This window comes from Chlamydotis macqueenii, chromosome 6 (assembly GCF_036417535.1).
Source record: "Chlamydotis macqueenii isolate bChlMac1 chromosome 6, bChlMac1.mat, whole genome shotgun sequence".
Classification (NCBI taxonomy): Eukaryota; Metazoa; Chordata; class Aves; order Otidiformes; family Otididae; genus Chlamydotis; species Chlamydotis macqueenii.
In genome coordinates, this window is record NC_141561.1 from 25,727,001 (window position 1) to 25,742,569 (window position 15,569).

General features: G+C 37.4%; 1 protein-coding gene across 3 annotated transcripts in view; it reads right to left on the bottom strand.

The window, feature by feature from the left end:
- ZNF385B (zinc finger protein 385B) overlaps window positions 1-15,569 on the bottom strand; it is a 148,927-nt gene that overhangs the window by 34,006 nt on the left and 99,352 nt on the right. For all 3 annotated transcript variants that reach the window (XM_086750742.1, XM_086750743.1, XM_086750744.1), the window contains one exon: window positions 3,326-3,436. In XM_086750742.1, the coding sequence (XP_086606868.1) occupies window positions 3,326-3,436 (111 nt within the window). The remainder of the gene's footprint in view (window positions 1-3,325; window positions 3,437-15,569) is intronic.

Below are 15,569 nucleotides of genomic sequence, written 5' to 3' on the forward strand. Positions count from 1 at the left end.
AGATATGCCATGGATTTGGAAGGAACTCCGGAATTCTTAAAAGGAAAAAAAAATTTTTTTTCCAAGGCTAAGCTAGATGTTTCTCAGCATGCCTTGCTTCCTCTTGGTGGAATACAGTTACATCCCTTGCTCTGATGACCTTTAAGTAAGTGTAACATCTGACTCACTATCACAATCTGTTCCATGAAGAGGATTCTTCCTCTTCTGCTGAATGGTCTCTCGTGGTAGTAAACACAACTGAGATACTTCTCATCTTTTCTGAGCTGGCTTATAACACAAGACCACAGCTTGAACTTTACTGACACACTAGTCATTGCTGCACTGGAACACACGCTGTTTCATCATCATGTAGAAATTAAAAGATAAAATGGTGTTAAAAGATAATTTGATACAAAGATGGAAACACTCGTGTTTATTCTAATATATGTTTTACTGGAGCAAATCCAACTGTAACTATTAATGGATGGTGTTGCTTTTTTCTTTTAAAAAAAAAAAAAAAGTATGTTTCTCTGCATAACAGAATAAAGCTTATGCAGGCTGGAATAAGTATCTCATTGGCTATTCTGACTAATCAATCTCATGAACTACTAATCCCCATAACGTTATCCTTCCTAAACTTAGATTTCCAACTTAATTCAAGAACAGTTGACTTCTGGGATCCACCATCATTAAAACTTAGTTTAGGAAAAAGCCCTTTTCTCTATTCCTTCCTCACCTTTTTCCCCCATATCATTTACTTTGAATTGTTGAGAGCTCTACTAACTTCACAGTTTTCTGGTATCATACTATTGAGGTTAATTAACTTTGTCCTATTTCTTTTAATGCTTTTTCTCCTCCTCACTGCCCCTTCAAAAAAAAAAAAAAAAAAAAAAAAGAAGAAAAAAGAAAATAGAAGGTAAACCTAATGAGTGAGGATTTGATTCTAAAAACAGGCATCTAGTATAATTGGGGATGTCTTCAGTTGCCCTGCCTTACCTCCAGATGCAGGTCCCCTGTTAGGTCATCTAGCCTGGTGTGGATGTCCCAGATACCTCAGATACTCAAACAACAAAACATTTAGTTTTAGGCACCTAATCCCACTCTAAGTACCAGCTACAGCATCTTAACTAGATCACACAAAAAATATTGTTGAACTAAACCTGGAAGGGGCAACCAAATCAGGTCGCTCAGAGTCCCATCCAACCTGGCCTTGAATGTTTCCAGGGATGGGGCATCCACCACCTCTTTGGGCAACCTGTGCCAGTGTTCCACCACCCTCATTTTAAAAAATGTCTTTCTTCTGTTCAGTCTAAATGTACTCTCTTTTAGTTTAAAATCATTATCCCTTGTTCTATCGCTACAGGCACTGCTAAATGTTGTATGTTGTGGTTATGAAATATTCGTGAAATTTAAATTTACATTTAAGTATTTTCTAGTATTAATACTACTAGAATATCAGTGCACTCTGAAATCAAATTTCCAGGTTGTTTGTGAATGTCCTGGTAAAGGAAACTGCTGTAGAAAGTAAGGAATTGCATTTTATCGCTAACAGTGGCACAGTCACGATGCTTCACCTTTTCTTAAAACCATCCATTACAAAATGATGATGATATTTTCTAGAAACTATAACTGAGAATATTGATCACATTTAGAAAGAAAGGAGCACAACACCATATGAATACATCTGCCCCAGTAGAAGAAACAAGGCTATAATCTGCCATGCTTTTGTGAATCCACTACTGAAAGCAGAATATGATATGTACTTTTTGTTCTACTTTGTGAGGAAGTCTAAATAGGAAAAAATGCTTGGTTGGCAGATGTACAAAATGATATAATATTTCAGCTTTTTTTCTTGTTTTGAGCCACTAAATTGTGATTCAATCCATCTGCCTGAAAAGCCATTTATTCACCTGAATGTCAGTGCAGACAAAGTGAGTGACTCCTCTAAGGAAAGGACCCATCATCAGCAGGACCTTGACCTCAGAAAGTGAGGGAAGAGCAGGAACATGCTGACCTGCCTCCCTGGTGACGGAGTAAGGTCCAGCTCAGAACCAAGGTCCTGATCCACAGAGCCCATGGAAATTTTTAAAAACTTTATTGGTTCCTTGTTTTAATCAGTAAAAGCAGGTATCTGGACCAACTATAAGAGCAGAAAGACCTTAAATCTTAACTTTAAAGAAGAAATATAAGTGAACATTTATTTAAATAATGACTTTTGAAATCGGTGAAATAAGTAGATACTGCCACTTCAAAAAAAGTTTAATAAGCTTGTCAAAAGATGACAGATTTAGAAATCAATTTGAAGGTAAGATAGCACTGCTTCAAAATCCTAACCAGTCTGGACAAGAAAGCCAAACTTGGCAAAACACTTTACAAGACACTTTTCAAAGTGGAATGGTCGAGGCAGAGAAAGTCAGAGTAATAGGTATGGGTGCCTTACTGCAAATCTCTAGGAGCACCAAGTATTGAAGGCTTTGAGGAGGTATCTGCAAACTATTTTTAGACTGAAATTATAACAGCAGAATATATAATCACACATCACTTAAGGATTTGTTCTTACACTTGAGATCAACAAACAATCTGAGAATTTTTGTTTGTTTTTTTTTTTTAATTAACTTAATGACATTAGTAGGTAGTCTTCAAGATCAAACACATATTCTTAAGTGTCAAAGATCATAATTTCCTTAAACAAAGTTTTCTGAATTTCTTTAATTTTCAAGTTACTCAGAAAAAAAACCATTAATTGCTTATATATTTTAAACATATCAGTCAATGTAGTCTTTTCTAATGCATTTTTTAATTACACCTCAGAAAACAGTTTCCTTGAACTTTATTGTACTCTTCAAGACAGCTATAAGTAAATGTTCACATTCATTACAAATGAAAGTTCCTGGAAGAGTGACTTTATTAAGAAATCAGAAGACATATTATTAGCAAGGATGTAGGAACAACAGGAAAAAGATATTACTTCTGGAAGAAGAGTAGATAAGACATGGAGAACTGACAGGGAAGCTTTTGAATTTGCTCCCTCTCCTTTTAGGAAAAAAAAAAAATTAATTTTTTTGCAATACGTCTTGAAGGTTACCAGACTGTCAAATGGGATATCATTCATGGACGTAGCATTGGATACCATACCTAATCCATTCAAGAAAGTCAAAGAGCAATGTACCTCTAGGAATTCCACCTCTGAGTGGACAAAGTATCAGCCCAGCAGGCTGAGGAGAATGTAGGCAGAACTGGAATTATTTGTTTGGGGAAAAGAGGTTCAGACTCATTATACCTAATGTACTAAAAAAAAAAACAAACCAACCTACTAAAAAAAAGAATGAAAATAGCCAATACTCACATCAGAGTTAAAGCGAAGCTGGCAGACATTACAGGAAATTACTTGTTTCTTCTTTGGAGGAATAGACACTCCAAATGTATGGTTTATGACTGCTTTTTGCACAGGATCCATCTGGAGAACAAACAATAATCAATTTACAACTTTTCAGGGAAATACACAGTACAGAAGAAAAATAAAAATAACACTTTCTGCTGGAAGCTTTTTCTTTTCTTTTTTTTTTTTTTTTTTTTTTGAGATAAACAGGAGGAAATAAAATTTCAGCCCTCATAGTAATTACATTTAACACAGGTTAGGGAATTGGTAGCATGCCAGAGCTTATGAAAAAAAGGCAGCTCCATTGTTGCTGCCATCCCCAGGCTACTAAACCGTTCCTCCCCGAACCCTGCGTGTCCTCTGTGCTGCAGGGCCCCACTACCGCATCTGAATTGCACAGAGCCCCTGAAAGCCTTCCTTTGTCACCTGCTGGTCCAACAGACACATTATGAGAAACCACTTCTGCCCCCTAACAAATCACTGTCATTTATCTTTCCTTGTGTTTCTGCTCAGTGATAGGTATTAGCACTTATCTGGAAAATATTCTCTCCTGGAGACCTCTCTGTGAGAGGAGGTCAGTTTACAGTATCTTCAAGATCACATAGAGCTCTGTTGCTAACACTGCAGGAGCTGGGGAATGGCACTGCATGGTAAGGAAATGGAGTTTATAACTGCTGTTACGTTGAGGCCTTAATTAAGCATAATATGTTGTTTTTCCTGATGTGGCATGGATACAGATTCAAATTAATTTCCTGATGCAAAAAGATTCAAATATATTTTTCTAATTCAAATAAAACAATGTCTGGTCTGATCTCACAGCTGATCCTGCTCTGAGCAGGAGGTTGGACCAGATGACCTCTGAGGTCCCTTTCAACTCAAATTATCCTATAAGCATCTGTGCACATGTGGTCCTCCACCCTTCTTTAAGATGAGAAATGGATTCTGAAGAGGAGAGGGCAAAAAATGGCAGTCTCCAAGAAAAGATAAATGCTGATTTCCCAACTTTGTTTTTAAACCAGCTCAGGAGAAAATAGTTCAGTTTGTTATAAGGATATATTTTTCTGAAGTTTACTTTGCAGTCACAGTGGTTTGTTGGTTTTTTTTCCCTTTACAGTACTGTTTGAAGGAACCAAACCTGTCTGTCTAATCTTGGGTGGTGCACATCATGTATTTGATACTAAGCCGACTTACAAAAGGAAGAGAGAAAAGTTGAAGTTACTGAATCACTAAAAAAATTATAACAGTAAATTAGCTGCCTCCAGACTTCTAAACCTGGGGAAGAAGACTGTAATTTTCCCTTAGCACACATTTAAGCTTCCAGAGAAGCATGCACTAATGAGGATTTTCTCCACATATATGCACATGCACAAATACACAAATTCAAGAAAAACATATTGCATCATATCTGCCTAAGAAGACATTTTCCAATAATCTACTACCTAACATTAAACTCTTACTTAATTTTTTTGGACTACAGCTACATAAGGTTTCTTGCTAAGGTCCTTTTAAAGCAAATGTATGGTTTTGCAAATGTCATTGCTAACAAATTTTCTGGAGAGATTATATAATTTTTATCAGTTTTTGCCATTAACTATTGTATTTCATTGCCATAGGGGTACCATATTAAGACAATCACAAAAGTAAAATCACCTTGTCTAGAATGAACTACTGAATTATTAAATGATTCTACAATGTTGTTACAATGAATGTGATAAAGTAAAAAAAAAAAACTAAAATAAATATCCTTATTTCCCGTTTCTTCCATTTCTAGAATACAGTGACAGTCCAAAGTTTAAAAGCCTAGAATATAACAAAAAATTTTTCTTACTTGTACCATTTATTGCATCACCCTGCACAATATATCACAACTACACACACAGATTAAAAGTTTTTTGAATATCCATTTTATAATAGATGTGCCAGTCAATATATATTATTACATTCATAATATATATTAAAAGATTGCTCTATCATTAGGGAATAGCTTTTTGGTTTTTTAAAATGGAAGATATATTTTGCTTTTCATTTGAACTACTAACCGTGAGATCAGGTAATCTAGAACAAAAGAGTAACGCTGAAAAGTACCTCAACCATTTGAAGTGTCTGAGATCGGTGAAAAGAAATCGCAAAAATACCCACTAGCGTCTGCAGTCCCGTTTAAAAAGAAAAAAAAAGGCAGAAAGAAGCAGTGATCAATGATTCCTCTGCGCACTCCAGATAACAATCCACAGCGCTAGCATTAGGCGATTCAGTTTGAAATCATACAATGCAGACTATGCACAGATGTAGCAGCACAAGGACAAACTCTCACAAATAACACAGCTCATGCCGTCTCCAGAAAGTACCACTCGGGATCCCCAGGGGAACGGTTAACGATCCTTCCCAAACCGGAGCCCTGCATGTCGTCTGGTCATGATTAGAATTCAAGAAGGGCAACATTAATAATTAATAGGTTTTAAATATATCAGAAACTAGGGTGGATTACAGCATGCTGGAAAAATAAAATAGTATCTCTCTGTTAGAAGATTAATGCTGCAGGGTAAACTGACCTCAGATTACCACACAAAATTATCCTCTTCATGGCAGGGAGGGAGGGAGGGAGAAAGAAAGAGGGAGAGAGTAATTTGTTAAGGTATATATTAGGAAATGACGCAGCATACTTCGCCCCGTGGGGAGCACTGGTATTTAAAAACCAATTCTATAAAACAAAATAATAACAGAAGCTAACAGCTACCACAAGTGCACATAAAAGTCTGCACTACGCTATTTATGCTATGGGAAGAATTAATAAAGCAATTCACAGTGCTCTGGTAGCCATAACTAAGTTTAACAACCTTTTAGTTTTGATCTCCTATCTCAACTGGTTTAATAAAAAGTTAAATTTTAAAATGTCTTTCCAATAAAGTTGAAGATAGTATCTTTTTGGAAGAAGTCTCCTTAAAAGCACCTGAACTATCAAACTGAGCAAGGATTAACAGAATCTGGAGAGGTTTCAGCAGTAATCTACCACTACTACTCCTATTTCTTGTTTTCAGAACATGCAAACATGAGAAATAATCTACAACTACTGAGACTGGTGACAATGATTTTCAAAGCACTTCAAAAACACACATGTAGCAACAGACAATCCAAAAGCATGGAACTGCTCAACACTACTGAAGCCTATTGTTTCATTCCCCAAAACAATAATATGTAGTTATCAAGAACAGCAGCAGAACAAATACTTATGGTGTCTCCTCCAACTGTTTTCATAATGTCCACGTATTTTTCCCACCAGAAATTTTCCAGAGCTAGATGTTCTCTGTGTATTTGGTAAATCCCAGTTACTCTCTTGCACAGCCATCCCTTGAACTGATGTAAAATGTTACCTCCACTCTTTGCAGTGAGTTCCAATGCCTACAATCTTCTGTGCCAAGAAACAATAATTTTTGTTTAAATGTAGCTCCATGCAACTCAATTTTATAAGTCCTGTACCACATCCTAAGTTATCTCTGCATTGCTCAGTCATTCCGTGCATGCAAAAAATCCATTCCATTGAGCATCCTTGGTGCCCTTCTCAATTCTACCATAACTTAACAAATTCAATCAAATATTTTGAAGACATGGACAGGAACCATACACAATACTGAAGGTGGATCAGTACTGAACTCTGAGCTGATGTTTTCATGGAATCACTATTATAAACCTGAGATCTCACTCCCAACCGTTAACATAGCACATTACTTTCTATGTGAAGTTTTCCTTGTGACTGCATCACTTTACGTTTAACTAGATGGAACTTCACCAACCATTTATTGTCTGGCTTCTCAGTCTCAATAAAATCTTTCACAACGTTTTGGTCTTTCTTTGTCCTCACTGCCTTGGAAAACTTCCCTATTAGCAAACTTCCTCTGCTCACTTACCTTGCAAGTATCTTGTTGGCATGTAAGGATGCTCTTATGACAATTTAGCTTTCTTAAAAATCTTTACTAAGGGGTTTTGTAAAAACTCTTTTGGTAATGCAAACGATGTCAATTAAAACAGCCTTATCCATATGTTGGTTGACCCCTACAAACACTCTTGTAAAGAAGGCTTTATCTTTAAAAAGGAATTACATTGACACTTCACAGGCAGTTGACAGTACAAGGTGTCCTCTTATACTATTCTTACTGAGGTTTCTATTAATTTGTCTGGAAAAATACACCACCCAAAAGCTTACATTCTCCATGGAATGGGTTTAAAAACTTGCATCACACTTTCCACCCTGCATTCCTCAGGTTTTATATGAGCTGTTACACATTACCATCAGTAATTCAACAATTTCATCCTTGAATTCTCTTATAATTCTTGCTATCAGAAACTCTCCCTGCCCTGCTGTATGTCACGGTACCACAGACTCTTCTGGCGCCTTCTGGGAACCGAACCAGACTACTAAGAGACATCACAGTAGGCATAGGAAGGAGAAAAAACAATTGAGCAAGTGCATTTGGAGAAATCCTTTAGTGAAACTGATGTTCTGGTTATTTTAAAAGATCTCTTTACACACAGTAGATAGTACAAATACTAATTTGTGAGCCTCACAAATAAATTGCACTGATCCTGTAAAGAGGTAAGTTGCTGCAAACAGAAAGTTTAGGTATAATTTCTAAGCATTTTGTTTAAATGAGGTGATGGTACATTACAAGAAAAGTTGGGGTTTACAAGTGCTGGAAATGCAAAATATTTGTATTAGTTTTTGCTCAGGTGCAATCTCCAGTTTAAAAGTTTGGATAAACCCAGAAGCTTATCTCAGTTTAAGCTTTTGGTGCTTACTTAGTATACAGGGCTAAATGGCTGGTTACACAACTGAGCTAGTGACAGTGCACTGATTTATATTTGCCATTTCTACCTAATGACCTAATTTCTAAGCTTTCATTCTCTTCCTGATCTGCTTAGCTATTGAAGCAAGGATCATACATGCTATTGTTACCACTTTAACAAAACCTACACCCAAAAGCTCTGTCTTCTCATAACAGCAGCATATCCTTAAATCTGAGCAAGGTTTAAAACTGTGACTGGGAATTTATACCCTCAGTTCAGTTACCTCTCATGATCTAACTGCTGGGTCAAATCTAGAGTTGGCTGTTAGACAAGCCCTTGTAAACAGAACATTGGTAAGTGGGTATAAGAGATTTAACTGAGTATCACTTAACCACTGGGCATTAAGAAGCTTCTGAAAAAACACTGGGAGTGGTGTTACAGCATACTATGTTGTTTTACTCTGATAAAGCAAAATTTTAAACCATATGTGGAACAAACTGATAATGTAATCCAATGCTTCCTCTGACAATCAAAGGAAGAAAACAGTGGCATATATAAATTACTAATGCAGGATTAGCATCTAAATTAAGTTCTGGGATTTATTTTTAAACTGTTGGACAATACTCCTTATTTGTGTACTATTATTATTATTATTATTATTATTATTATTATTATTATTATTATTATTACTACTATGTAAGTAGGCAAATCACAACAAATATCTTGTAGACCAGGTTTTTTCAACATCCTTCTAGATCACAAGGCCTGCACGAACTCCTCCTGTGTCTGAGCCCCAGTTGTCAGGAAAGCTGAGCACACTGCACTGTGGAGAACAACCACATGCTGAAGCTTATGGTAAATTCTGCCATATGTACACAGCCTCCTACCATAACTGTACATATTATGATGACTAAAAGAGTGACAGAAGTTAATATATATACTCAACATAGCACGTATTCAAAGTGTCCAGCATAAAATTAGAAACATTAACACTGTGATGCAACACTTGGCAGACTTGGACAATGCAAACTAGCAAGAATCTGTTCTCTCCACACAAAAGTTCAAGCTGCTTTTGTCCGAACAGGTAACATATTCTCACTTGGCTAATGCTAAGTGTAATTTACTGTTCAAATCAATGCTATAGTGCTATACATTTCCTTGCTTATGTTGCATCATCGGGAACACTTGAGTTAACTCTATCTGAAAGGAGGTTGTAGCGAGGTGTGTCTCGGTCTCTTTTCCCAGGTAATAAGTGATAGGACAAGAGGAAATGGCTTCAAGTTGTGCCAGGGCAGGCTTAGATTCTATATGAGGAAAAATTTCTTCACCAAGAAGGTTATCAAGCATTGGAACAGGCTGCCCAGGGAAGTGGTTGGGTCACTGTCCCTGGAGGTATTTAAAAGGTGTGTAGACGTGGCACTTACAGACATGGTTTAGTGGTGGACTTGGCAGTATTAGGTTAATGGCTGGACTAGATGATATTAAGGGTTTTTTTCCAACCTAAACGATTCTATGACTCTACTACATGCACAACTTCCTTCTCTTGTGGGAATGCCGTCAATGCTCCCTGTGTATCGGCCCTCCTTGACTAGCACAGAGCGTGTCCCCAGAGAGATGTATTTCTCTTCAGTGAGCCTGTAGTTCTCAAGACACAATCTCCACATCTATCTCTATGCTCTTCACAATATTTTGGCATTTTAAAAACCAAGCAGATCTAAAGCACCAATAACCAAAGCAGGGGAGGGCTTCTGTCAGATTCCCAGCAGCTGATTCAGACTTGTACGAATGTTTAACTAGAACAGAAATAATAATTAATTTACAACATTATATGAGTTTTTACCATAATTCTGTGGTCTGAGGGTTGCTTTAATCATACTTTGGTGTTTAACAGGCTCTCTTAATGTACTTATGCACAGCATATTTGCATAAAGCATGAAACCTAGATCTCATTGAAATAAAATCCCACTGCACTCAGGTTGCAATGAGTCCGTGATTTTATTTTTTTTTCTTTTTAAAATTCTGAGTAATGTCTTTCCCAAAGTGCAGACAGACATACGCATCCACTAAGAAAGAAGTCAGACCACAGGGACTATCATCTCTCTTCCCTTCCACATAGTTCCCAAAACAGAGTAACAACATTGCACTCTGAAGACAAACCAAATCATAATTAGGAGAGCCTTAGAAAGAGTGTTCCAAAAATCAAATATCACTGCTGATTTAGAAATTGTCGTTTAAAAGATCACTAAAATTTAGTATTTGATTCCTGTAGAAAGACTTAATCCAAAGCAAGAAAGAAGGAACTGGTGAGACATCACAGCAAAAAAAAAAAAATCTGAATCTGGTCTCAGTTTCTTGTAAGTCTTATTCTCAAGCGAGGATACAATAGAATGTACAAATAAAAGGATTGTGTTTGTAATGTGAACATCAACAACAGATTCAACCCTTACGATAGAAAAACATCAAATTTTCGGCTCCAGACAAGACTGGAGATTTTTCTAGGTGAAATAATCAAACAGAAAGCTGCTTAAAGCGTTGTATGATAGAAGAGAATTCCCCTTTAAGCAAATGGAGAATAAGGGGGGAAAAAACCAAGTATCTGAGGTTTAATGCTTTTTTTACACTAAACTGAACCAGCTTTAAGTAATTAGTAGTTTCTTTTTTAATCCATCCAGATTACTCCTCTATCATAGTACAAGACTTTAGGACAATGACACACCAAACCTGAGAAAAGGAACAAAGTACAAACCCAATGGTTAAACTAATACTCAAGGAACATGAGAATTTCTCTTCCCTTTGCAGCTCTGCTGGCTTACAAGTTTAACTGTACATGAGTCACTTCACTTGAGCCTTTTATTATTAATTTGTAAAATGGCGAAGAAAATATTTGCAATCCCACAAAAAGGCTGGAAGGTCTAAATAACATGTTTACGACTCTTCAAAATCATCTGATGGAAGATGCAATATAACTGCTATTTATTATTAAGGCTGCTGTTTTTCAGTACACTCAGCTGTGTCCAGCTAAACAAAAAACCACTACTAAAAACATCTTACCTCCAGATCCAGCAAAAAATAAAAACATACTACAGTTTGAGACTTGCTGAAAATCATATCAAGAACATACTCTGAGAGCAGAGCTATTCTTGTTACACTACCTATTTCCATCTGGCAGTAAAACAATATGAATAGGTAAAATAATGTGAGAAGTTACCTTTCAGTAGAATCTTGCCAAAACACTCAAGCCTAGGAGTTTGTACTCAGAAAAGCAGCTTAGATAACATGTGGGGTAAAGAAGATTCCTTATTTTTGCTTTCATCTTTGAGATGGTCCTTAGGTATGACCCTTTTATTCTTAAGGGTCCGCTGAAAGCTTTGCTGCAGATTTCTTGCTCCCAGACTTCTCCAGAACACCAACACCACAAAGATGAATGGCATTCTATTAGGTAGATTTGAATTTCCTCTACAGTTCTGAACTGTGCAAAGAAAGGTTAGGGACAAATTCATGGCCTTGATTAATTCTGTGAACAGGAGAGAATAAAGGCACAGGAAACCTAGTCTTCTGAAATGAATTAATATCATTACCTTTCACATAACTGAAAAAAAAATCTAAAAAGATGATAAATTGTATGTGTATATATACATTTGAATATAAATGTATAAAATGGTTGAACACAAATGAGAAGTAAATCAGAACAGAGAATTGCATAAGTGTGTTACCTGACAGCTGTCATCTACTCTTCTGAGTAAGTAAGGAATGATAGGCTTTCTTCATTTAAAAATCAATAATGATGTTTCTGGTTTAGGGGATTTTTATTTTTTTTTATCAGTACCACACACTACACAAACAGTCTTTAAAAGGCTTTTGATCAAAAAGTGCTGTATTTAGAAATGAATCTTTAAAGGAACATTCCATTTCTAATTAAACCTGTCCTGAAAGTTAATGTAGTATCGAAGTCTAGGGCTTTTTTTTTGTTTTAGTGTTTTCATTTTGTGGGGGTTTTTTTTGGCTTGGTGTTTTGTTTTTGTTTTTTTTTTTCTTTAAATCAAAATAAATGAGACACAAACCAAAGTAGAAGCTTGTTTCTTCTAACAAACACATAAGCAAGAAATATGATTGTTGTGGTTTAGCCCGAGTTACCACACAGTTTCTTGCTCACCCTTCCCCTCCCCAGTGGGACGGGGGAGAGAAACGGGAAATGAGAAATGAAAACTTGTGGGTTGAGATGAAGACAGTTTACTAGAATAGCAAAGGAAAACTACAATAACAAGAGAATATAAGGATATTAAAATATACAAAATGAACAACCACCCAATGTTTGCTCACCACCCAATGTCCCAATGACCGATACAGCCCATCTCCCGAGCAGCGATCACGGAAATGAAACCGAGCAGCACGCAAAGAAGAGAGGGGGAGCCAGTAAGGTAGAGGGAACAATGCCAGTGAGCAAGAGAGAGAGGGATGGATTCCAGGAAGGCAGATACCACCCCCTCACCCTTTCCCTGCCCACCAACCCCCACTTATATACTGAGCATGACATTTATGGCATGGAATACTCTCTTTGGCCAGCCTGGGTCAATTATTCTGTCTGTCTTTCTCCCAGCTTCCTGCACCTTGCACATCAGTGAGACCTGGATAGCTAGGCAGTGTCCTTGGTCTCATTAACAACAACTCAAATCACCAGTGTGTTTATCAACATTCTTCACATCCCAAATCCAAAACACACTGGCTTTTCCATCCCTGCCGAAAGCAGGAGTGATCCTCCTTCCCTAGTGTTAACTTGGGGAAGAAGCTGAAGTTCATGGTATCTCTACTGTAAGACTAGACAGATTGGATACAGAGAAGATCAGTTTCAAAGGCACAGCTTTTCAAATCAGCCTTGCTCTGGTAGTTGAAATGAGCAGGTCAGTGCTTCAAACCTGTACATCATTGGTTTTCAGGTATGCTAAAGACAGACAGGTTTCACACTATGACTTTGAATTCCATACAGAACTTTAAGTTTGTCATTAAATTGACTGTATTTAGATTAAAAGACCACTAGCTATGTCCACATTCAGCAAGAAAGAGTACAACAGAACTTAACTCTTAGCTGCATTCTTAGAATTTATTAATTAACAACTATGGCAGTAATTCTCAGTTTCTCACAGAACAATGTGAAGAAGATCTAAGGAAGGGCAGGAAAGCCAGGCATGTAGAGCCAGGATGCTGCAAAAGTAGCCACTGCAGTGTATCATCAGATACATGCAGAATTTAGATTTCTCTAAGGTGCTCTAGAATTTTGCTTAGGACAAGACTGACCATTAGAAACTAGCAAAACCTTTATTAGCACAGTGGTGCAACACATGTGCACTGTTTGTCTTAAACTACAATTTTATGACTCCTTACTTTGAGGGGAGATGTTTTCCTCACAGCCTACTTGCAAAACATCCTTCAATGGTCTAATGCCTAAAATATTTATGGCTAACAATCCCCTCCCTTTAACTAGTTTCCTTGTGTCATAAACATACTACTAACTTAAGAAGAAAGCAAGTCAATGAAGATAAAGGTTTTTCAGCTTTTCTCTGTGCTGACCAGTAAAAGAAATAAACACTGTTGAAGTGTCAGAGAGACTACCTCCAACCTTTCTGTAAAGAAAGAGATGAAACACGTAGCCAAGGAACAGATTCTCTGGAGGACTCAGCAACTGTTAAGATTTGTACACAGAAACTGTATTTCTTTACAGAATTAGGCTGATGACCTAATTACTTGTATGCACAACAATGGAAGTAACATGGCAATTTAGAAAGAATTTCTTATAAATCACACCATGGACACCAAGCTCCCATAAAGTGGTAGGGAAAGGCTAGCGCACGTGGTGATTTCCATTTCTCAGCAGCGCATGTCACCACACTTTCTCCTTAGAGACAGGGTTTCCTATCTGGCTGCTGATCTGGGAACTGAGAGGAGGAAGCTTATCCATTCCATTCCTGCTAGAGAAAATACAAAGTAATAGGAAACTTTAAAGAATAATTAACATTTGAAGAGATTCTCCCTGTATTACTTGAAGTAAGATTTTTTTTTTCTGATAAGAATATGTATTAAACACTAGAAACAAGGCAGAAAAGTACTTATTTAGGCTCATTTATTTCACAAAGAGTTGCTTTTTGAAGAGATTTCTGACATGAACTAGGGAACCTGCATCTTTGTGTTAAAATACCACAAACTGTAAAAACTGTCAAAGATTGATTGACAACTCCCTGCTTTTTGGCAGTAATTTTTTTTTCCATATCTAACTCAGTATCTTACTAGGTGTTTGCTTCAAGCTCAATCCTCTTCTAAAGTTTCAGCTGAAATGGCTTTAAGAATTCTGTGGGAAAAATATACCACCTGAAGTAAGCATTTTTCAGGGTCTCCAAAGGCTCTGAAGAATTCTTCCAAAAACTGCTACCACAGTTGAAAGACGTCTCTACCGGTCTGCATCAAAGCCACAGAAAGGACAAAGCAGGTTTGCAAGCAGGTACGGTGAGAGAAGAGAGTCAGAGGAGAAGGCTCAGACTTGCCATGGAGCAGAGGTCTGCGCTCACAGAATTTGGGCTTTATTATGTGGTTCCTGAACCTCTGCTTTCCTCACCTGTAACTATCTGGGAAAATACCTATTATTCTTTTTTATTCCATTTATAAAAGGTAACAGACTGATTCCTCATGTTGTAGTTTAGGCGATTTTGGCTACGACTTGGAAAACAAACTATTATATCCATAATAACTAAAAGTGAAATAGGAATGTTTTTAAGCACTTGACATAGGAATAAAAGACAAATATGAGGTGGCTTTTGTGCCTGCATGACTACAAAAAAGGGTATAAAATGTCTGTAGGAAAAAAAATCTTGCCATTTCTTGATTTAAAAAAAACAACCAACAAAACCCCCAAACAAGATACCCAGCTACCTCACAAAACACCTCTCCTTCTAAGTTAACGGCTTACATTTCCTTTCTGTGCTGTCAGTTAATGAGGGTAAAGTATAGCTCTTACGAAACTTCACCTGCTCTCTGGAGCAGAGTACTTCAGAGGAAGAAGAGCAGAGCAGATCACGTCCCTCCAGCACTTCACGAAAGGGAAAAGGGGAAATCAGAGCCCATGGACAGGCTACTTCAGTAAAGAGGCCCAACAGATAACAGGTTGGCAACATCCAGCTGGGTGCATCTGTAATTTGCTCCTCCTGTGCACAATCCTGAGCTCCAGAGCGTACTTCAGTATGGCAGCAGGGCGTTAAGTGGCTGAATTCAGACCCTTCTAAGGAAACAGCAAGCTCCCGAGCCGCGGCGCCGTGCCAAACGCAGGAGGCACTCGGTGCAGAGGGGCAAGGGAAGCTCTGCGCTTTCATCCGCAGACCTCCGCTTCTGCCTCAGCTGACTACTCAAATGAGAAGTAGATAGGTAAAAAATAAAAATGAGGGACATA